The sequence below is a fragment of the Sus scrofa genome, chromosome 8, assembly GCF_054392235.1.
Source record: "Sus scrofa isolate SSC_HxYL_T2T_F1_AM1 chromosome 8, Sscrofa_HxYL_maternal_Yorkshire_Landrace_v2.0, whole genome shotgun sequence".
Taxonomy (NCBI): Eukaryota; Metazoa; Chordata; class Mammalia; order Artiodactyla; family Suidae; genus Sus; species Sus scrofa.
Genome location: NC_139390.1, coordinates 76,055,280 through 76,080,527, shown reverse-complemented (window position 1 = coordinate 76,080,527; position 25,248 = coordinate 76,055,280). Strand labels below are relative to the sequence as shown.

At 36.7% G+C, this 25,248-nt stretch overlaps 1 protein-coding gene across 3 annotated transcripts; it reads right to left on the bottom strand.

Moving 5' to 3' along the window:
- Positions 1-390: 390 nt before the first annotated feature.
- Positions 391-20,086, bottom strand: ALB (albumin). Of its 3 annotated transcripts, none has more exons than XR_014811934.1 (15): positions 19,969-20,086; positions 19,205-19,262; positions 18,230-18,362; positions 16,210-16,418; positions 15,539-15,671; positions 14,103-14,200; positions 12,142-12,271; positions 10,806-11,020; positions 9,350-9,482; positions 7,615-7,712; positions 6,441-6,579; positions 4,759-4,982; positions 3,441-3,573; positions 2,673-2,804; positions 391-1,498 (listed from the first exon to the last, which is right to left on the bottom strand). XR_014811934.1 is itself a non-coding variant. In NM_001005208.1 (15 exon segments), coding segments are annotated over 14 exon segments (1,824 nt in total). In that variant the 5' UTR covers positions 20,048-20,086; the 3' UTR covers positions 393-556; positions 2,739-2,762.
- Positions 20,087-25,248: the final 5,162 nt, after the last annotated feature.

Here is a 25,248-nt window from a genome sequence, read left to right as displayed (position 1 = left end):
TTGCAAACTATACCACAGCTCACAGCAACACTGGATCCTTAACCCACTGAGTGAGGCCAGGGATTGAACCCGAAACCTCATGGTTCCTAGTCAGATTCGTTTCCACTGTGCCATGAAGGGAACTCCATAAACCATGTTTTATATGTCTCACCTATACCACAGGCTCTACTCTTTTATTCAGAATTATCATAATGTTAAAATATTACTTTGAATGTTCATAATCCATAACTCATGGCAGTATTAATGTTTCTTTTATGCAATTAATCCAGAAGGAACTAGAAGTCCTCCATTGAAATAGGGAAAGAGAGAATAGTGGAATTTTCATAGAACCTACAAAATTATCAGGTTGACAACACATCTTCAAAAAAATAACAGTCATAGACAATTAAATTAGATTCTTTTCATTTTTTTATTAATTGTAGCACAGAGAAAAGAGGCAAAATATTTAAAGAAATTTGTGTACTTTAGACAGGGTGTTGGTTTAAAACCAACAGAAAAGAAAAAGAGATGGATAAGTCTAGGTCTTCATTTCTCTTTCTCTTATTCTCAGGGTAGTCTGAAAAACAAAAGGATAAATATAATTACTGTTTATAAAATGCTGTGTGTTTTCTCAAATCTATTCAAATGAATGCTAAATTGCTTAGACTGTCTTTCTGTAATTTCCACCAGTGAAAACAATTTAAGGCTGTCCTAGACTCATGGCGGCTAAATTCTTCTGTTGGGCTATAAGGATTGTAAAGTCCTCTCTTTGACACCAGTGTCATTGGACTCCTCAGCCTTTTCCTCATCGACCCTCAGAGTCATTAACTTAACATCTACTTCTCACTAAGTTAATTACAAACAAAAAAGGTGTCTTCTCCAAGTTAGACCTCTAGGAAGAAAGTCTTGCCATTTAGGACTAAGACAAATCACATTTTGAAATGCCCAAATTTGCAGAGATCTGAAGTTGGTTCTTTGGCCGAATGCACAATTATAAGTATTATCCTATTAGCAAAGAGCAAGGTTAAAACCTCACAGTGGAATAAACATCACAATCAGTTTGAAAAATATGAAAATTATTCATGCTAAAAAATAGTTGGATGGAGTTCCTACTGTGGCATGAAGGGATTGGCAGTGTCTTGGGAAGGCCGGGATGCAGGTTCAATCCCCAGCCTGTCTGAGTGGGTGAAAAATCCAGCATTTCCACAGCTATGGCTTAGGTTGCGAATGACTGTAGCTCAGATCTCATCCCTGGCCCGGGAGCTCCATATGCTGTGAGGTGGCCAAAACATAATAAAATAAAATATAGCTGGACAACTAGTTTCAAAAAAGGAAGTTCATCTTATTTTTTTAACTTCTCAAAAAATATTATAACCAAAATGGGTAAAACATGTTTATGTTCAAACATCTAAATTTTAAAGCCGATCTTTTGTCATAAGAAAAGAAGTTCTCGGGGTTCCCGTAGTGGCGCAGTGGTTAACAAATCCAACTAGGAACCATGAGGTTGTGGGTTCGGTCCCTGCCCTTGCTCAGTGGGTTAAAGGATCCGGCGTTGCCGTGAGCTGTGGTGTAGGTTGCAGACACAGCTCGGATCCCGCATTGCTGTGGCTGTGGTGTAGGCCAGCAGCTGCAGCTCCAATTGGATCCCTAGCCTAGGCACCTCCATATGCCACAGGAGCGGCCTTAGAAATGGCAAAAAGACCGAAAAACAAACAAACAAACAAAAAACCCAGCATGTCAACACATTGGAAACTGTAGCAAATTATTTACTTAGAGTAGAAGTTCACACAGGTTGAACTATCACATCCTCCAGTGAAATGAATTTGTTCTTGAGCTATCTGGTTAACCATGTGAAATCAGTGATATTCAGTTGGGTTTTTACATGTAGAAATGCACTTGCATTTAGTCTAGCCTCTACCTAAAGTAACCCACTGTTGAGCCAGTGCTTAGTTAAATGACTCTTCTGCACCACATTAGGTCACAAAGGACAGTGGTGAGCTCTCAAGCCCTGGTTTGAATTTTGCATCTTGGCCCCACCTCTCACTAGTTGAGTGGTCCTTAGGTAAATTATTTAGCCTAGGCCTTGTTCTGTGCCTTCTTTTCCTCATTTGAGAAATGGTTATGATGTGAGCCACAGGAGAAGTCTTCTCATTTGCAAAAGGAGAATAATAATGGTATTCAACTCAGGCAAATATTTTGAGAATTAAAGAAGTTAATATATATAATGAGTTTAGAATAGTGACTGGCACTGGTCAGTCACTCTTTGCTTTCAATAATAAGTATTATAATTACTTTTTTTTCCCCTTTGGCTGTGCCTGCGGTCTGCAGAAGCTCCTAGGCCAGGGATCAAACCTGCCCCACAACAGTAATCAGAGCCACAGCAGCAAAAATGCTGGACCCTTAACTCGCTGAGCCACCAGGGAATTCCACAGCTACTTTTTTTTTTTTTTTTTTTTTTTTTTTTTTTGTCTTTTTGCTATTTCTTGGGCCGCTCCCACGGCATATGGAGGTTCCCAGGCTAGGGGTCTAATCGGAGCTGCAGCCACCGGCCTACGCCAGAGCCACAGCAACGCTGGATCCGAGCCGCGTCTGCAACCTACACCACAGCTCACGGCAATGCCGGATCGTTAACCCACTGAGCAAGGGCAGGGACCGAACCCGCAACCTCATAGTTCCTAGTCGGGTTCGTTAACCACTGCGCCACGACAGGAACTCCCCACAGCTACTTTTAAGAAAAAAAAAATATAAAGTATAGTTACCTGAGATGCTTGTCACTGTGTTGTTTAGGCTAAGATCCCTCGAATTTCAATAACAAATTTCGGACCCTAAATACAAAGAAATGACAGGTATGGAGAAAATATTAGCACCATTATTAGGATTTTAAAAAAGTAACATTTACTAAGTCATTGGTGATTACGAAGTAATTTTACATACATCACATCCTCTAATTCCTGTTTAGTACTAGACTCTCTAGAAGGAAGTTCACTGGTATCACTGCCCCCAAAGGAATAAAAAAATTACTGTCAAATCATAGGGATAAACGTTAAATGATTCAGCCATTTAAATATAAACTTCCCCAGTCACCTGTAAAATCAAGCATTCCGATTCATCCAGATCACCAACCAGCATTTTTCAAGAGAATGTTTAAATAAATTAATGTTTTGGTTTCATAACAAGATTTTGGGCCTTACAAATATTTCTATCTATATTTATAAACATCACAACTTTGGAAACAAAACAATTATTACAGACATTTAGTAATAAGTTACAGTGAAGCAGGATATTAAAACAAACAAAAGCAAGAGCTATCTCAGTCATTTTGTAAGACAATGAAGAGTAAGATTCTCATTCCGCATGTACATAGTGTTTTTCAGATACATAAGCCACTAAGTCCTAGCTTGATCAAATGCAACAACAAAGGAAACTGGACCCATTAGAATGAAGACAAACAAATCCAGTACCTCCACAGCAAAGCAGGCCTCATGGTCAGGAGCGGCGCAGCACTTTTGTACAAAGGCTGCAAAGTTGCCCAGGACAGTTCTCAGTTGTTCCTCTGTTGCATGAGGCTTGTGTTTCAACAACTCAACGAGTGCACTACATTGGAATGAAAACAAAAAACAAACAAAAACACAGAAAAAAAATTTACTCCCTAAAGAAAAACAGAGATAGTAAAATGATAGCAGCGCTGCTTAAGATTATAAGTCTTAGAGCTAGGCAACTCTGGGTTTGAGGCCCAGGCTTACCATTACAAGCTTAAATATTCTCATTTGCATCATGAGAAGAATAAAATCCACCTTCAAAGGGTTGGTGGAAGGATCAAATTAAGTAATCAATGTAAATTGCTGAACATTTGTGGTGTCAGAAAATCCCAACAAATTGTTCTCTAGTAAATCACTGGAAAAGATGATGTCATTGCAATTACACATTATTCAGATTTGAGGAGTTATGCTACATTGAATTTTATAGCTATTTAAGAACTGAAAATGATCTTTAAAAACTTATTTATCTTGGGCACCATTTAGAAAGTTTCTAACCTGAGAATCTTTATATTTGGCTTTTGAACTTGCCCATTCAAAATTGATAGCGGAGAGGCCATAGGAAATAAGACTGTCTAAATCTGTGGGAGCTAGTGGTCCTCTTCCATTGACATGTGCAGAGACAGTGGTGCTCAATAAAGGGTCATGTGGGCTATGATAGGGTTGCAATATTACTCTTAAGTCTATGGCCATGACTAGAAGCCACTAGAGATAATAGCAACTTTACGTTGCCAAATTTCATGCATTTGTGACCCCTTATGACAGCAATAGGCCTCAGAACTCACAGCCCTAAATGTTTTTTTATCCAAGTTTCGTTTTCAAAAGTCAGATCTTGAAAATTTGCCTTGCCTGTAGGTTGCCATAGAAAAACTGAAAATAGCCATCCATGCCTAGAAATAAATTCCCCTATGATTTCTACTAGTTTGCTATCTGCAAAAATGTATCAGTTAATCGTTCAGCTTTTTCTACTGGGCCTAGCCTAAAATATTATTCTACTGCAGCCTTTATCCACAGGATTATTCTGAATGATTTGTAAGCAATATTATGATAACAATTTTTTTTCTTTTGCTAAGAGAACAAAATGCCATCCATTTAATTCTAGACAATTTAATCCCCTTAGTAAGGCCAATACTTAAGTACTCTCTCCTAAGGTGGATAATCACTACTTCAGAAGTTGTTCTTTTCAATTTACAGTTCTCACTGTCGTGACCACAAATGCGTGCAGTAATGAAATACTCCTCACGTTTGCTTCTTGATTTGTTTCTCATCCTCAGGAAGTGTGCATAGGTCTGCATGGAAGGTGAAGGTTCCCTCAACAAATTCTTTGGGTTTGTATGTTTCGTCTGGTGTCAGAGCAGAAAAGCAAGGCCGTCTGTTCACCAAGGACTCTGTGCAGCATTTGGTAACTTTTTCGCTCACTGGTGTCTTCTCGTGCAACACGCACAACCGGTTCAGGACCAGGGACAGCTGAAAACAGGCAGGAGCGCAGAAATTCAAAAGAAGCATAATGAAAAGTTTTCCATGAATTCCTACTTTCCAGTGGACCAGAACAAATGTTCTATTTTTTTTTTTTTTTTGGTCTTTTTTTTTTTTTTTTTTTTTTTTTTTTTTGTCTTTTTGTCTTTTGTTGTTGTTGCTGTTTCTTGGGCCGCTCCCGCGGCATATGGAGATTCCCAAGCTAGGGGTTGAATCGGAGCTGTAGCCACCGGCCTACACCAGAGCCACAGCAACGCGGGATCCGAGCCACGTCTGCAACCTACACCACAGCTCACGGCAACGCCAGATCGTTAATCCACTGAGCAAGGGCAGGGACCGAACCCGCAACCTCATGGTTCCTAGTCGGATTCGTTAACCACTGCGCCACGACGGGAACTCCCAAATGTTCTATTTTAATTAGCAACACTGAACCCAAGGTTGAGGGGAGGCAGTGAGTTGCTTATCATAAAAACGAATATAAGGGACTTTGAAAACCCTTTTAATTATATATGTCTACATTTTAAGAATAATTTATTTGAGAAATTAATTGAGTAAATAATTTGAGGTGAGCCCTGAGATACGAGTTGGAATAGGGGGAAAAATTCTTATACTGATACATTAAAGAAAAGACCCAAAGAAAGTTAAAATTTAGAAATTGCCAGGATAGAACATTGAAAATTCATGGCGTTTTTTTCAAAACAATGTTTCACTTTTGGAATCTTATCTAACTCCTCATTCTGATGGTCAGAATACTACAGGTGACCAAGTCTTGGCTGTCACCATCATATACACGACACACACCCAGGTTAGTCCACCTCTGCTTCTCAAAGTTCGCTTTGTGAATCGCTACAGGAAAAAAGTTATCATTATCAACCATAATATATATTTTTTTGTCTTTCTGTCTTTTTAGGGCCACACCCTCAACATATGGAGGTTCCCAGGCTAGGGGTCAAATCGGAGCTGCAGCCACCAACCTACACCACAGCCACAGCAATGCGGGATCCAAGCCACATCTTTGACCTACACCATGGCTCATGGCAACACCAGATCCTTAACCCACTGACTGAGGCCAGGGATCGAACCCACAACCTCATGGTTCCTAGTCAGATTCATTTCCTCTGCGCATGATGGAAACTCTGTAACCACAGTATATTTTAAATGAATCACATAATCTTTTTTTTTTTTTTTTTGTCTTTTTGCCATTTCCTGGGCTGCTCCTGCGGCATATGCAGGTTCCCAGGCTAGGGGTCGAAATGGAGCTGTAGCCCCCAGCCTGTGCCAGAGCCACAGCAACTCAGGATCTGAGCCATGTCTGCAACCCAGGCCACAGCTCACAGCAAGGCCGGATCCTCAACCCACTGAGCAAGGCCAAGGATCAAACCCGAAACCTCATGGTTCCTAGTCGGATTTGCTAGCCACTAAGCCACGACGGGAACTCCAATGACTCACATAGTCTTCAGCACAGGACAGTCTTTCTTCTTCAGGACGCTTACAACACCTAGAGCCCACTAGTCCTAGTTTTCTTGCGACCTCCACAAGAGTTGGAGTTGACACTTGGGGTACTTTCTTGGTGTAACGAACTATGAGCCTGTAACAAAATAACCCATGTGTTTTCAGGCAGGCAAGAAACTGTCTTTTTCTAACAGTCTATCAAGCAGAGAACACTTAGCCAAAATCCACTAAGATGATTTTCCATTCATAAAATTATCTTCATCTCCAGTTTCCGGTAATGTGAGGGAAGGCCTGTTATGAGCAGCTAATTAAGCCTAGCTTTGAATTCTACTTATCCTGTATAAGTTTAGGAGAGTGACCTAACTTATTATAATTCAGTGACATTAAAATACTTATTAGCTGCTTCTTTGTTTCAATAAAATCCACTGAGAGCTTAATATATATCAGTACTGAACTAAATTTAAAAGACATGAGTGAATTTTCTCACCTATAAAATGGAAGGGAATATATCTGACACAATAGGGATAATGCAAGGATTAAATTAAAAGAAAAGAAGTATACAATCAGCCTGACATGGTGACTAGCATGTAATAATCATTTACTAAGAATGCTAATTACCACTGAAAGCCAATATATGACTGTAGTCTACTCAAGGGAAGAGACTGTGTCTTCATTGTTGTTTTTGCTGTTCTTACCAATTTTGAAGAGTGCTACCATACGCGGGCTGAACAATGACTATTTACTGAATGATGTGTACTTTCTTGTCACCTCCATAAATAAAGTACTATTAAATCAGGATATTAATCTATCATATTACTGAGCTACTGCCATTCAAGACTGACTATTTCCTGCTCCATAAAGCATTGCTGTATTTTGTTCACTCATAAAATATTCATTAACCTTCAAGGGGCATCCTCAGTCCCTATATTCCAAGATTTGATATTTTTCCTCCAATCTGACGAGGCCACTTTGTTAAACTACACTGAAATATGGACCTCTTTATCCTGTCGACTATTTTATCTCATTTTCTCTGGGCTTTCTTGATGGAGAGTGATTCAAAATGTATACTTCATGTCATGATTAAAAGTTCTATTATGGGTAGTCTATATATTGTCTTAAATACTTACTAAGTAATCAAGAAAAAAATTAGCCAATAAGCAAAAATACTTACGCATTTTGGAATCCATACTCTCCAAGTTTTTCAAAAAGTTCACAGTTTTGTTTGATTAAATTCTTAGGCTCATCCACAAGAGGCTGAAATTTATCAAACTGAAAAATAAAAGGATTGTGTTTATGACACTCTGAGGACCAGACGCAGGTTGTTTTGGTCCCTTCTGGGTAGGATGAGATCCTTCCTCTTTTCTGCCCAAAGCCATGTAAATAGATACTTGACACCACATCTGTTATAACATGTCCAAACTGTTTATTTGGTGAGACTGTATAGGATACGCGGTTAAGAACATTCAGACTATGGAGTGAGAGTGCTGGTGTGGAAGCCAGGCCATCTGACTCATTTTCCAGTTGTGCAACATTGCTCCCCATCTCTAAGCTTTAGAACCCTCCTTTCTACGATGGAGATGAACTCACTTCACAAAATTACTCTGTAAACCACTTGAGCTAATGAAATTAAAGCAGAGACTGGAGTATAGAAAAAACTTAAAGATGGCTATGATTCTAAGTATCACTATTATTAAGCCATCTCTCCAGGTGAATTCTGAGCTCTCTGAGATTAGAGACATAAGTCCCTGTGTGTCATCTGGCATATAACAGGTTCTCGGTACAGGAAAAAATGACTTTTCTCTGATTCTTTTTTTTTTTTTTTTCCTTTTTGGTTTTTGCTTTTTGGAGGTCGCACTCTCGGCATATGGAGGTTCCCAGGCTAAGGGTCAAATTGGAGGTGTGGTTGCTTGCCTACACCTCAGTCACAGCAAGGCAGGATCCCAGCTGCATCTGCAACCTACACTACAGCTCACAGCAATGCCAGATCCTTAATCCACTGAGCGAGGCCAGGGATTGAATCCATGTCCTCGTGGATACTAGCCAGGTTCATTAAGCACTGAGCCATGGCAGGAACTCCTCCTTGGATTCTTAAGTTTGTAAACCACTATATGTGCTAGGAGTGTTAAATATCTCAAATAAAATAAAATTCTATTTTAGCATAGCTAAATATGCTAGAAATTCTTGAAACAGATTTCTTCTCTTTAATTTCTTATAAAACCTTTCCCAAACCATCTCAAAAAAAGATTTGACAATATTCTAAACTAATAGAATTTCACAATCTTTGTTAAGATACTAATTCTTTTTTTTTTTTTTTTTTTTTTTTTGGTCTTTTCTAGGGCTGCACCCGTGGCATATGGAGATTCCCAGGCTAGGGGTCAAATCGGAGCTGTAGCCGCTGGCTTACACCACAGCCACAGCAACATGGGATCCAAGCCGTGTCTGGGAGCTACCCCACAGCTCATGGCAATGCCGGATCCTTAACCCACTGAGCAAGGCCAGGGATCAAACCCGAAGCCTCATGGTTCCTAGTTGGATTTGTTAACCACTGAGCCATGACAGGAACTCCTAGATACTAATTTTTGACACTTGATAAAACTTGGAATCAAGTTAACTTTCTTTATATCTAAGTTAAATGTCTTTTAATTAACATTTAAATTTACTTTGCCTAACATTGTTCTCAGGAGTGTAAAAAAAGAAGCAGCATAGTCAGGGGTTGTAAATTTAGAGATGGCTCTCTTTGATCTTTCTTTTCTATTTAAGGCTATTATTTCTATAATGTTTAAAAGCACAGAATTGAAACCATCTTAAGATCTAAGTTTCACTAATAGCATTCTTTTATTATTTTTCTTTTCTGTTACTGGAATCAGCAGTCAAAGAGCTACAGTTTTTATCCTCCAGAAACCTACCACTGTGGCATAGCATGCCGGAGGATCCTCTTTGGCACAGCAGTCCTCCAGTGTGGCTTCATATATCTTGGCAATTCTCAGCAGCAATGAGACAGAGTAGTCTGGGTGCCTTCTTGAATACTCATACAAAAACCTAATTAAGATGAAAATAAAATAGATTCGGTTGGACCAAAGAGCAAGAAAGATCACTTAACTAACAAAAGTAACTCCTGTCTTAAAGGTCTGAATTTCTCTCTCTTTTTTTTTTTTTTTTTTTTTTTTTTGGTGGGGTGGGGGGTCTTTCCAGGGCTGCACTGCAGCATATGGAGGTTCCCAGGCTAGGGGTCAAATTAGAGCTGTAGCTGCAGGCCTACGTCACAGCCACAGAAACGCCAGACCCAAGCTATGTCTGCAACCTCATGGCAACACCAAATCCTTAACCCACTGATCAAGGCCAGGAATGGAACCCAAATCCTCATGGATCCTAGTTGGATTTGTTACTGCTGAGCCACGAAAAGAACTCCAGGTCTTAATTTCTAAGCCCGATGCAGTAAAGCTTAATTGCTAAGGACTTGAAGGTTCAGAGATAAATCTGTCAAATCCTGGCTCTGCCATTTATTTTATTATACCATCTTTGGCAGCTTATTAAAACCATCAGAGCCTCTGTTTCCTACTCTGTGGAATGGGGATAATAATAGTATCTATCTTATAAGGTGAATTGTGAAAAATATGTAATCTCTGCAAAACACACACTGCCTGGCACATACTGAATGTTTAATGAATGACACCTATTACTATAAGGTATATTTTGTTCGATTTGGATTACACCTCCGAAAAGTTCTGAGTAAATTCTTGACAGGTACATAATTTTATGAAATATTATTTAGTGCACAGAATACTATTATAATTGAGCAATAAAAATGCAAAATTTATCACCACACTTACTGACTTTGTATAATTACTGATTTTGTCATTTAATTGTATGCTGCCTTGCCATGTTACTGGACTTTTGATCTTTTTAACCAAATATAAACAGATGCCATATTTTTCTTTATAGTTCTTTGCTGCCATTAGGTAGATAGATAAATAGATATAAAGATATATTACATATATTCACATATATATAAGTTCAAAAAATTCTCTTTGAATGAATGCATGAGTAAAAAATATGTATAAATTTATATATACACAAAATATTTCTACCAGTATTTCCAAAAGTATTCCTGGGGGGAATAAAAACTGACTTTTATTTTTACTTCGTATTCTATTGTTTGAGCTTTTCCCACGAGTATGTATTACTTTATGACAATTTTTTAAATTAATTTTTTCCCTAAAAGTTTAAAGGCTGGAAGAGGAAAGAAGAAAGAAACATTAAAGGCAACATGAAAATTGTGGCAATTCCAAAAGAAAGCCTGAATAATTTCCTAAATCCTGAGACCTTATAAAATTATGAAAGGATTAATCCTTATCCACTTACGTGCCCAGGAAGACATCCTTTGCTTCTTTATAGTTTTTACAAACTTCCTTATCTTCAACAAAATCATGTTCTAATGGGTTCAGGTCTGCAGGCAATTCATCTCTTTTTGCCTCAGCAATGCAGTGGGATTTTTCCAACAGAGGCTTATCACAGCATTCCTTCAGTTTAGTGGAGATTGTGTCTTGATTTTCACATATATATTTGGCAAGATCCGCCTACAAGCAAGTTGATGGAAATTGTTCCACATAAATTGACACCACTGTACTTCCTTCTCAGACTTGACTCTGTTGGCAGAGCGTGTTCTAAGACTATACATATACCAACTTCTGTGAACAGTTTGTATGTGCTGCTAAGCCTAGAGACTCAGAATTACTAAAACATTTGCACTTGATTAAAAAAAAATCTAGTCAATTATAGGGACTCCTATCAATTATTTATTAATTTTATTTAACACTGTTAAATCATTTAAGTGTTTAAATCAGTACTCTTTTTCCAAATATTCCCCCCAGATTAAATTCAGGCATCTCAAAACTTAAAAAGCTAAATCAGGTGTAGGAGATTTTTGGAGAGTTAGTCACCATCATGGTCACAGACCTTACTAAAACTTATGAAATGTCTGCCTTAAATTTTCCAGAAAGTGTCCTGAGAGATTAGGATTTTGGTATTCAGTTATACTTTTCAGTTTGAGAAAAAGAGATAGCATACTAAATATTGGTGTATTTAACACAGAGAGTTAATTAAGAGAGAATATGGAGGAAAAAAGGTATGTAATTTCCAAAGGTCTCTTCAGATCCCAGCCCTTCTCCAACTCCTCCCACCTCACAAAAAAAAAAAAAAAAAAAAAAAAACTTCTTAGAAGTCTACCTTTGTAGACAGAATGAACTTCTTTGCAGAACAGATACTGACTCACAGACTGAAAAACTTAAGGTCTCCAAAGGAGACAGTTTTGGGGGTGGGGGATGCACTGGGGTTGTGGGACGGAAATCCCATAAAATTGGATTGTAATGATCATTGTACAACTACAAATGTAATAAAATCATTGAGTAATAAAAAAAAAAAGAAAGCCAAAAAAAAAGTCTACCCTTGTAACTGTCTTACTTCACTTTGAGGCTTTTGTTCTCAGATTATGAATGAAAGGGATTACAAATTAGTGAATGAGTTTATTAGAGCACTTACTGAGTCATTTATCAGATAAAATAAAGTACCACTTGTCAGAGAAAGGATTGAGCAGATTAGAGCATTGAAAACAATCTTAATCCATTCTCAGTTGTTTTGATGCTAAACCAAGTGATTCTAATCCAACAAGTTACCAAAAAGCATACTGAGGATTCTTTACCCTGTCATCTGCACATTCAAGCAGGTCACCATGGCAGCATTCCTTGTGGACTTTTGCAAGATCTGTCACTATCTTGGAAATCTCTGTAAAGTCAGCCTTGGGAAATCTCTGGCTCAGGCGAGCTAATGACCTAAAAATAAATTTTTCCCATCAAAATATTATTAGCAGGCAACATTTTATGTGAACGTGCTAGGAAAATACTACATATAACAAGACAATTTAGGACAAAATAACATAAAGAGATCATTTGTAAAACTAATTAGTTCTCGGAGTTCCCATCGTGGCTCGGCGGAAACAAATCCAACCAGGAACCATGAGGTTTCGAGTTAGATCCCTGGTCTCAATTAGTAGGTTAAGGATCTGGCATTGCAGTGAGCTGTGGTGTAGGTTGCAGACACAGCTCAGATCCTGCGTTGCTGTAGCTGTGGTGTACACTGGCAGCTATAGCTCCGATTTGACTCCTAGCCTGGGAACCTCCATACACAGTGGATGCGGCCCTAAAAAGCAAAATAAATAAATAAATAAAACATTAATAAAAAGTAAATATTAAAAAATCATTGCAATTCTCAGTTAAAATTAAAAATTTTTTTAAATAAAAAAATAAAATTCATAAGTTCTTATTTTAATACTAGTTCTTAATCAAACTGTTATCTAAGGGCAAAATGTTTCCTTAGGGCAGAATGATTCATTTTAAGAGTGTGTATGGTGGTTAGAAGTCCAGCAATTCATAAAGCAGAAATCAAAGAGGGATTATAAAAAAGGCAACATTCTGAGAGGCATCAAGTTTGGAGCCCAGAGCTGACTTCCAGATCTGTCTTTACAGCTTATTAACAGTGTGACCCTAGGCAAGTTAGTTAGCCTCTCTGAGCTTCCATCTCTACGGAATCACAACAGCTGCTAAACCAAAGGACTGTTGGGAGGATTACATTATATAACACTAATGAAAGCACTGTATGAACTGGGACGTGCCATGCAAATTCCAGTTATCTTTTTCTATTAACACATTTTTCCTGACTTCTAAAGGTCTCTGAGCAAAGAAATTTCATAACTTCTTCAAGATTAGAGAGATATGATTCAGCATACTTTTACCGATCGGATTGATTCAGCAATCTCTAAGCTCAATGGCAAGATATAAAAGACTTATATCCACCTATTTTCCCAGATCATTTCAGACTCACTAAATCTAATAAAAGACACTTCTTCTCCCCAAACTAATCATAGTCTATTTAATTGTGTATCATTTCATGTTAGGGTTGTTTCATTTACTGATTTGGTTGATTTTGGTGGTTTGATGGGCAAAGATAGTTAGCTCAAGTGACAGTTTCTAGAGAGCTTGAAAAACGTCATTTTTATTTTGTTTCCTGTTTGTGTTGCTTCATTGTTGTCCAGAAAGTGAAAGATTGATGAGGGAGAGGAGCCAGTTCCTTGGCTCAGGTATTGAAGGATGCTTCTAGAACTAGCTAATAACAAACTGAGGCCCAGGCAAAAGAAAGAGATTAAGAAAATGAATGGAGCTCTGAGAAAATGAGAAGAAAACTTGATGGCAGAAATTAAGTACAAGGACGTAAGAAGACAAGAAGACACCTTCAGATAATTGGTTGTGAGAATGGAGGTGAAGTACGATTAGAGACCCTAACTACATTTCTATAAAAATATGGGCCGTACTATTTAATACTGAGATCTCAATCATTATAAATCTATGAGAGTTTAAACACTTGTCCTAGAAGAACAACCACAAAAAGCTGTCCTCTAAATTCTTTGATTACTCAGAAAAAATACGATAAAAAAAATGACAAATTGTCATTGATGCTCTGGTTTTCACCGCTGTCAAATTTCTACTTTTTAGACATCCAAAAAGATGTAGGTGAAAGTACTTTGTAAAATGGCATATAAATGTACAATTTGTCAGCTGAACCATCATGATTTACATCATTATAGAGATGTAAACTAAGTTTAAATACCATGCTTTGAAAGCTCTCTCTCCGAATTTTTGGATACTGGCACACTTAAGTCTCTGTTTGGCGGCGGAAGTCAGTACTTTTTCTCTCAGATGCTCAATCTGCAGGAAAGAAATAATTTTGGAAAAATTAGGAAAGAAAAATTCTGCACAGACCATCCCCTTCATAAGCTCAGATGAGGCTAAGCCAAATTAAATTTTAAAGAGATAATTTACACCTCAATTCCTAAGTACTCACTACTGGCAAATAATTATCTTGCTATGCAGAAAGAGGAAAATTCAGTGTGGTCATAGTGGAAAACTCTACATGGTTAAAAACTTGCATGGAGGCATTTCTAGGGAAAAGGGAACTAAAAGGAAAAGTGTAAGGGCAGAATACACTAATATCCTAAGAACAGAACTTTGCTGACCTCTTAATTTTGCATATAACCCATGTCAATTTCTCCTCCCCCCCCAACTCTCTTAACATCAATAAACCCCCTAGAAAAGAGAATGCAGTATATAATAAATATTTATGGAATGAATAAATAAACTCAGGCTTCCAGATGTAGTTAACATCTCCCCCATTTAGAATTCCTTCTCCAATTAAAAAAAGTCCCATGAAATTTTTTTTCATGTTTCAAGTCTCATGCAGCAGAAACCGAGTGCTCTTGCTATGCAATTTTAAAAATGAGTCTCTGGGAGTTCCTGTCATGGTTCAGCGGTTAACGAATCCGACTAGGAACCGTGAGGTTGCCAGTTCGATCCCTGGCCTTGCTCAGAGGATTAAGGATCCGGCCTTGCCGTGAGCTGTGGGGTAGACTGCAGACGCAGCTTGGATCCCGCGTTGCTGTGGCTCTGTTGTAGGCCGACGGCTACAGCTCCGATTTGACCCCTAGCCTGGGAACCTCCATATGCCGCAGGAGCGGCCCTAGAAAAGGCAAAAAGACAAAAAATTAATTAATTAATTAATTAAAATAAAATAAAAATGATTTTCCGTATTTCACTATAGCAACTAGGACTATAAAAAGAGGCGGGATATTTAGACACATACATAGTGATTCCCTCTACCAGACCCACTTCGGCAAACCTTAGAAGCAGGAAGATAGAAGACATAGGTCTTCAAAAAAGGTGAAAGATCTTTGAGGGAAAGAAGAGGAAGGAAAGCTTTCTTTTTTTTTTTTTTCTGATTTTAGTTATTTTATTTAGGTTGGATTTTTTTTTTTTTGCCATATTTAACCTTTTTTTTTTAATAATTTTTTTTTATTTTCCCACTGTACTGCAAGGGGGTCAGGTTATCCTTACATGTATACATTACAATTACATTTTTTCCCCCACCCTTTCTTCTGTTGCCAGGTAAAGAAATTTCTTTCAGAGGCTTAGGTTCCCTAAATCCAGCCATAAAATGCCCCAAAGCTGAGGTTTGATTATGAGTTGGTTCTGCTTTTCTTCGGGGAATACCTTTGGTAACAGGCAGGCAGCTTTATCAGCAGCTTGGCAGCATTCTGAAAAAACATCTTTATATATAATGGCATAATAAAGGAGTTCTGGGGCGTAGAAATAGGGATGTCTTCTGGCAATTTCATATAGGTATCTAAATTTTTAAACAGAGAAAAGAGACAGTCATTTTTCTATAGCAGACAGTATTTCAGGAATGTTGGTAATCAGCATTTTTCCCAGAGCCTCCAAAGCCCAGACATCTAATTTTCCAGTTCAGCTCAATTTGCTCATGAGGAACTTGCCTTTCTCGTTCTTCAAGTCAGTGAAAAGATTAAACTTAAACATACATATACACATGTAAAATAGTTACATTTTGATGATATGTTTATTGACAAAAGAGAAATTCTGAGAATACTAAATATATACATGTGTATATATTTATAATATTTTAATACATGTCAACTTCAAATATTTTCATACAGGTCATATCCTGCTTTGAAGAACTGCAAAAGACCTTTGAGCAATTTTTTTTCATCATGTAGAATTTTGTATTATCATATATTATTTCCTAGGAAATTGTCAGAACAAAAGCTTCAAAGCTTAAGGTTGATATCTTTAATAGTAATTTGTTATACTGAGTCTTCACTTATCCATAATTTTTAATTTTGAAGCATAAAAATCTGATTACTTACTTTCCCCAAAACTTCTGTTCATCTTCCTGGAAGTCAGCGCATAAAGCAACAGGGTCTGGTTTCAATTTAGGGATGTCGGGGTTATCATTTTTGTGTTGGAGGAAGCATTCGTTTCTCTCAGGCTCTTCTTTTTCACAGCAGTCAGCCAAGTCACCATAGTGTTCACGAAGGGATGGAATTGCACATAATTTATCTCCAAAGAGAGTGTGCTAAATGAAAGAGAGAGCAGGCTTCAGATTGCTGGCAGCATTTTATTTTCCTCATACTCAAAGAATAGTATTAAAAATCAGCATCCTGGTAAACCTTGGTTAGGAAATCATATAAAAATCCACATTTTTTTCAGGTTTAGAGAGTTTCCCTTGATTTGACCATCTATATGTAATTTTCATAAGAATTAACTGTCTGTCACACTCTTACTTATAGTGGATAAAACAGAAAGGCAAAAACTCCATGGTTTTAAGGAATGAGCATAGCTCCTATTTCCACCTGAGACTAAAGGTTAGGAGAGCAATCACCATAATAGAAAATCAAGGAAAAACAATTCTCTAAGTAGCAGATGAATTCAATTTAGGGAGAAGAGTGTTCAGGTAGTTTCTCATTTTATCTGCTCCTTTTTGAGAGGTCCAGCCTTTTAGTTAATACTGTTGAAAACTGAGGAGTTATGCAATCCACTATATATTGTTATCACAGAAAAATATAGGTTTTTTTGTTCTAGAAATATTTATTTCAAAGCACATTCCATTAAATGAGTCCTTTCTGTCCTCATTAAGTTTTACCGGGAAAGTAAGTGTAATGTTAGGCAAAATAAGCTGCTCTAGACAGATTTTATTAATTTTTTAAAAGGTATTTTTTAAAATTCACATTTAGAGCCATATTATTGCACAGAGTTAAAGAACTGATTCAGATTACTCAGCCCATAAAAAAGAACAAAATAATGCCTTTTGCAACAACATGGATGAACCTAGAGATTATCATACTAAGACAGTGAAAGACAAACATCATGTGATATCACTTTTATGTGGAATTAAAATTTTTAAAAAAGGATAAAAATGACCTTATTTGCAGAACAGAAACAAACTCACAGATTTTGAAAAACTTATGGTTCCCAAAGAGGACATGTTGGGGTGAGGGAGAGATAGACTGGGGGTTTGGGATTGGTAAATGCACACTATAGTATATGAAATGACTGGCCAACGGGGTCTGCTGTATAGCACAGGGAATTCTACCCAGTATTCTGTGATAATTCATATGGGAAATGAATCTGAAAAGAATAGATATGTAACTGAATCACTTTGTTGTAAAGCAGAAATTATCACAACATTCTAAATCAATTCTACTTCAATAAAACTTTTAAAAAATGAAAAAAAAAAGCCTTGAGGAAGAAGTACATATAGAGAGAAGAAAATCCTTCAGTGATAAATAAAAAATTGCCTTGTCCCCAGAAAGCTAAGTATAAAGCAGTGAGAGAAACATAAACTTACCCGTATATTGTAGATCTATCTGAAAATATCAAAAGTTCAAAGTCCTGATATTTTATGGTATGTAAAAATATGAATGGGGAGTTCTCATTGTGGCTCAGTGGTTAATGAACCCAACTAGTATCCATGAGGATGCAGGTTCCATCCCTGGCATCGTTCAGTGGGTTAAGGACCTGGTGTTGCCATGGGCTGTGGTGTAGGTCACAGACACGGCTCGGATCTGGTGTTGCTGTAGCTGTGGCATAGGCCGGAGGCTACAGCTCCGATTCGACCCCCAGCCTGGGAACCTCCATATGCCATAGGTGCGGCCCTAAAAGGACACAAAACAAAACAAACAACAACAACAACAAAACCAACCTGTGGTTATAGCTAGAACATCTCTGTGACAGAAGAAATAATGGCTCTACCCACTTTTGAGGATTGCTCACAACTATGGTCACTTAGTAATCACCGAGAAAACTAAAAGGGGACTTTTTCCCTTTTAAATGTTCAAGGGTACATAAAAGCAGAAGAAATACTATCCTAAAGCAGAATATACTTACAATTGACTTGTCACAATTTTCAGCTGACTCATCAGCAACACATGTTTTTGCAAACTCAGTTACTTCCCTCACTAATTTCACATGCTCTTCATATGGGCATTGCTGGAGATGCTGAGAAAAGGCAATCAGCACTCTGAAACAAAGGACGTAGAAAATGTAACAAAATTTTAATATACAGTACATTGCTAAGCTAGAAAACAAATTGTGTGTCTGTATATCTATATTTTACACATCTTTCTTACTCTTAGCCAGAAAGCCTGTTCACATTAGCTGTGATCTGAGGCTTAACGAAGTACATGTGGCTTCAGAAGCCAAGGATGTATATTTCCACTATCATGGAAGAAGATGTATCATGTCAGAAGATGCATACACACAGAGCAAACAGGTAAAATGTATTCGAATAGACCTAGTTACTAAGACTGGGACATTACCTAGGCTAACTATTTAAAACAAACAAACAAACAAACAAAAAACCACACACACTCATTTAATCAGGCTGTAGGATGAGATAGACCTTGAAAAATAAACTGTTTTCTCACTATTTATTAGATTAAAAAAATTGAAATTATCTCAAGAAACCACAGAACTATTTGCTAGGGAAAGCGAGTTGTGAACGAATCACATAGCAAAATCCTTCCCCCCATGCAGGCTATACAAGATTTCCAGAGCTACACTGTCCAACATAGTTGCCATTAGCCATAAGTGACGATGTAGATTTAAATAAATTAAAAGTAAATGCTGTTTAAATTTTTGATCCTCAGTTGTACTCGTCATATATATTTAAAGTACTCCGTAGCCACATGTGGCCAATGGCAACTGTCAGACAACACCAATAGAGGATATTTCCACCAACGCAGAAAATTCTACTGGAGGGACTGCTCTAGAATCTCTGATGGCGGGGGAATATGAGGGTGTCAAAATAATAACTGACACTAATAGAAACATTAAATTTGAATCTTCAATATTTTAACTTACAGGCCTTTGAAATATTGTTCTCCCAAATCTTTAAACCGATGAGCAATTTCACTCTTGTCTGGGGAAAAGAGGAGAGAAAAAAAGTTTTGCTTAAATTCTGACGAAACAACCAGTTAAGATAATATTTTTTGTTTCTCTTCATTTGACTTAGGTATTCATTTGCTCCTAGATACTGGGCTCTGATCTTTACAGAAAATCTTAGGACGGTGGTAAATTTCTTCTTTTGCATTTAAACAGAAGAGTTATTTAATTGCCCATGATATTATTTGAAAAACCATTAAAATCATTAAATATTTATGGCTTTCTATTCAAACTTGGATAAGATCTAATGTTCATTTAGTATCTATTACCAGCTACTGAGAGGATGGTCTGAAATGAAAAATATAAATGCAAATTCTTTTTATAAAGTGTTTGTATATTCTTAATATAAACCAAGGTGTAAGGTACAGTGAATAGGCCTTTAGGAATTTGGAATTTTTAATTCTGTCTTCAACTGCACTCTGTGAAGTGTAAGTCACTCTACATAAGCTCCTTCATGTGCAAAAGAAAATTATAGCTACTAAACAATTCTCACTATTTTTTCACCCAGCATGTTAGAAACATATTAATAAGATAACTTCCTAAGGGTTCGCAAATACAAAATATCATAACAGTCTAGAAATAAATGCTAAAGGAAAACTTAATTCATCAAAGATTCAAAGTTTACTGAAACTTTCTTTTACTAGGAAAATAAAAGTTGAACAATAGAAAAATCGAACTCTTACATGTATCTCGACGAAACACACCCCTGGAATAAGCAGAGCTGAAGAGAAAGAGAAGGGAAATAAAAGTCACCCACTTCATTGTGCCAAAGGCTTGTGGGGTTGATAGAAGAGAAAAGGTAGGACGAACAGAGGAAAGTCAGCACTAATATACTTCTTTAACCAATAATTGTAGATTATTAACTAGACTCATTTTTGTATTTCATTGGCTCACAACTGATTACAAAATTCATAGTTTTTTTGCCAAAAATGTGTTTGACTAAATCCCTTGCGTATGTTTGCCGTCTGGATCTGTTTTCTCCACAAGACCTTGTCAATTCATTAAAGTTATGTAAAACACCTTATCAAATTTTACATAAGAGTTTAAACGATTTGTACTATTACCATGATCTCTATCTGTGGTTTACCATTTGAACGTGTTAGTTTTCAAAATTTGCAAAAATTTAAGCAAACCAGTGACTTAGCTTGGAAATAAGACATGTTAAAAGAGCTAAGCTCTGAATTGTATCTATTATTAATTCCAAGTATGCTTTTATTGATAAGTAGTGAAAATGCATACACACATGGGTGTGTGCATGCATGCATGCATGCATGCACGCATTCGAGGGCTTCCATGGCTTTTCATTCTTCTGAAACTGTTCTGTCAAAAAAACCAGTGTCTCAAATGCAAACTAAGAAAAAGTCATAGCAACAATAACAACTAAAACGGATGTTGAGAAGTCCTACATTTTTACCTCAGCTCTGGCCCACTGGTGATTCAGGCTCTAGAGTAAAGTACTTAGAGGCAGTATGGTACCTCTCATGGAGATATGGGGAAGAAAATGGACACAATGGCAGCAGTGGTAATCTTTTCTATCATGATATACACAGGGCAGGCTGAGCCTGATTATATTAGTGGTTTTAAGAATCCTAGACCTTCTTTACCAGGCATTATATTCTTTCCATCCCTATTTCACATTTTTCTTTCTTTCTCGCTTTTACTAAAAAGGAAAGTCACATGCTCTTCTTCAATGTTATTTTAAATTTCGAAATAAATTTAACTTCATGTCTAAAAACAAAGATAATTTTTCAAAAATGTTCTTTCGAACTTCCTTCCTTACTTTTCCCACCCCAAATTCTGATCTCTGCCTCTGAAGGACTATTCTCTCTCTGCCCTTTTGCTCTAAAGATGAAGAACTATGGATTTCATGAAGCTCCCTGGTGGTGCAATGGGTTAAGGCGTTTCCACAGCTGTGGCACTGGTTGCAGCTGCAGCACCCGTTAGATCCCTGGTCCAGGAACTTCCACATGTCATCGACACAGCCAAGAAGAACTACGGATTTCAATCAAAAGAAAAAGGAAAACTAACCTCCTCTGATACTTTGATACTACAGAACAATAATTAGTATCAAGCCAGTCATTTCAGTTAATTAAATAACCAAGTCAATCAAACTGTCAGCCATGTCACTCTGTGGCACATATGGCACAGACACAAGTAAATACTTAAAAGAAGTATTATTTTTCCTATTCAGTCATATGATGAAAGAAATTTATTTTCTATGACTTTTTTTTTCACTTCTCAGGTATGGGTACTAATTAAATAGTCAAGCACAAAAGAGGAGATGATAGGAAAGCAGGCAATAAGACAATATTTTGATAGATTACAGAGGTAGATAATACAAACAGATAGATGATTAGCTACCTAGCTAGACAGAGCTGATAGATTTTTTTTTTTTAATGGCTCCATAAATAACAGAAATAGACTTGTCTTTCTGGGCACAGCTGAACAGAAATAAGTGAATGTCTGTCTATGGAATTTTTTCCATTGGAGAAAATCATTTTTTAAAGCCTAAAATCCAATACTAGAAGAGAAAAAAGGCAGCTATTCTAATTTTCTAAATTTAAAAAAAAATTATATCAACTTTGAGCTTCTGAGAAAAAGGCATCTTTTATTTGAAGTCAGTGTTCCTCATGAGTCCTCTGGGAAGGCTTTATTAAATACGCAGTCCTTATCCTTGGATATAACTGTATTACTAATTCACAGAATCAGGCTTTTGTCACTCACACATATACTTCGTGCATATTTTTTATTTGACAAATGAAAAGAAAAATATTAGTCTCTCCACCTACTTTGCACTGCAATTGTAATAAAATGGTAAATACAGAAAACCCCCCAAATCAAATTCATTACAATTTTAGAAACTTAAAATTGATATTCTTATATTTAATGAAGATCACAGAGTTTTCAAATATAAAACTGAAAACACCTGAAAGGTTATTTCCTTATATCTGGAATCTAATATACGACACAAATGAAACTTTCCACAGAGAAGAAACTCATGGACTTGGAGAACAGACTTGTGGTTGCCAAGGGGGAGGGGGAGGGAGTGGGATGGACTGGGAATCTGGGGTTAATAGATGCAAACTATTGCATTTGGAATGAATAAGCAATGAGAGCCTGGTGTATAGCACTGGGAACTATATCCAGTCATTTGTGATGGAGCATGATGGAGGATAATGTGAGAAAAAGAAGGTATATATGTATGTGTGACTGGGTCACTTTGCTGTACAGTAGAAAATCAGGAGAAAACTATAACCAACTATAATGGAAAAAATAAAACTCATTTTAAAAAAGAATGTTTCCTGTGAATAGCATAATGAAATTTCTGTGTATGTATCTTTTTTAAAGATTAGCAGATGGTTGAGAAATTAAAATATTTAATTCTTAACACTATCTGCTTTAAAATTATTAACTTTTAAGAAACCCTTGAATATTTGCATCTTGTAGGTTCCCAAAGTAAGGGTACCTACATTTTTCTTCTATTAATTCTGAGTATATATTCTAAACTGAGATGAATAAAATTACTTAATTGTTGTTTATTTCTAAGTATTCTGTTCTTCAAGATTTTAAACCCTTGTATTTAGTTAGTCACCTAAGGAATCTGGCACAAGAGTAAATGTGAATATTTAAACCAAGAGTTTTAAATATGACTTATAGAAACTACTTCTAAATAAATAGGAAACTAGCTCCAATAATTTTTCAATGTGTTCCTAATTTTATGGGAGAAGTTTAAAGAGAGAGTAGTTAAGAAGATTACTTCTTATGGAAAGAGTTAATTATATGCTGATCATTTAGAAGAGAAAAAAATACCTCAGTTGAAATATTTTATCCCCTTGTCCTTCATTTTTTGCATTCATTTTGACAGGAAAGAAAAGGCACAGATTTGAAGCAGATGAAGTATCTCTTGGACCAGTCCCCCACTTCCTTGCCATCCTAATCAAAAACTTAAACCTATACCCTCCTGCTACCTTCGGGATCCCTGCAGCTTCCACCAAGTCATTCAAACCAGGTTTCCCTCCATTTGTCCATTTTCCTTCTTCAACCTTTATGCCATCTCCTTCTGTAATAGATTATTACTTCTGGGTTGCCTTCAGTTAGAAATCAAGGGAAACATATGCATTAAAATGGGACAACAATGACTGATAATAGCCTCAGTATTACAACACAGACTTTCTAGAAACATTTAACCCAAAGTCACTCCAAAATGTGGGAAATTTGGATTTATTTGGAGGGAAATTTAAACAGAAAAATCGTTTCTTAACATTCTTCCTATTATGCATGGGACATATGTGTGGATGTCCACATATAGGTAGGATAGATCTTATTTATCATTGAAGAGCCTGGACTGCTTTCTAAAAACACAGAAGGATAGAAAAGTGAAAGAGTATTAGGCATCAAACTAATTGAAATATGGTAAGCAATTTAATTTCTTATTCACTTATGAAGATACATTTCCCATTAATAAAAGAAAATAAATTGTCCAAATTGTGTGAACAATATAGGCATTTCTAATGCAAACATAAAATTTGTAATGTAATTCAAATATCAATTGTCCCTTCACAGCCCTCCATAAACACTTGCATTAGTGAGAAAAATCTTCTTTTTTTTTTTTTTTTTTTTTTTTGGCCTTTTGTCTTTTTAGGACCACACCCGCGACGTGGTGATTCCCAGGCTAGGGGTCTAATCGGAGATACAACTGCCGGCCTACACCACAGCCACAGCAATGCCAGATCTGAGCCACATCTGCAACCTACACCATAGCTCACGGCAACCCCAGATCCTTAACCCACTGAGCGAGGCCAGGGATCAAACCCATAATCTCATGGTTCCTAGTCGGATTCATTTCCAATGTGCCATGGCAGGAATCCCAGTGAGAAAAATCTTTGCTGAAAAAATCATAGGGGATAAAGGGAAGAAAGTTTACATTATAAAAACCACACTAAATTACCATCCTTGGCTTGTCCCATCTCTTAAATCCAGATCTCTCCAAAGCGCCCATGGCAGGAGGGTCCCTTTTCCATCTTTCCTCATGCTACACTGGGCATCTAGAATTTAGGTCTACTTTCTCTCAGATTTACTTAAAACTTCTCAACTCTTTACTATGCAGTTTAATTCATCTCAATGTCAATTTCTAGCTGCAAACTCAAGTGTGCAGATCTGTCTATATCTTTAGACCATATGGGTCAAGCTGGATTAAATAATCTTTAAGGACACTTCTGCCTTGAACATTCTGTGATTCCATATTCCCAATGAAACAGTCATAGAATGAGTAAAGGGCCTGACTGGTAGAATGACTATATCAAGTTAAGGAATTGGGATCCAGATCTGCGAATCTGTTCATCGCTGAGCTGCCCATGAGTTCCTTAGGCATCACTCTTTATCTACTTCAGGTTAAGAGTCTTAAGAAATGAACAGGTCATTTCACTTCTCTAAATTATAGAAATAAAATAACACTCATATCTTTTTATCATTTTTCCAATCCAAGAAAAATATAACTGATGCCTGAAATCCATGTTATCTGTTCTTTGTATAAGTTAACAACAGAGTCTGCAAACATAGAAAATGAAATTAATGCTAGTAACTTCTCTTTCATAATAATAGCAACAGATGGAAATCAAACAGAATTTAATACATTACTGGGGGTTTAATTGTCCTTAATATAATAATATAATAAAAAGTCTCTTCATATTCTAAATTTCTTTCCAAATGTAATTCAAGGGACTTATTACTTAAAAGGATATTAGTTACAAATGGAACTATTTTTAACCTCTTGTAAAAAAGCAAATGTTTTGTAGCTAAAACAGTCCTATATTAAAAACTTTGGTTGATAAAATTCAGAAAGTTTTCATAAAAGGGTAATTTTTTTTTCTCCTTGATGTCTTCTAAAGCTTCAAATTTATCAGATGTTTTCTAACCTCCCATTGATGGACTTCAACTAAAACTTCTCTGGCCTGCCCCCCACC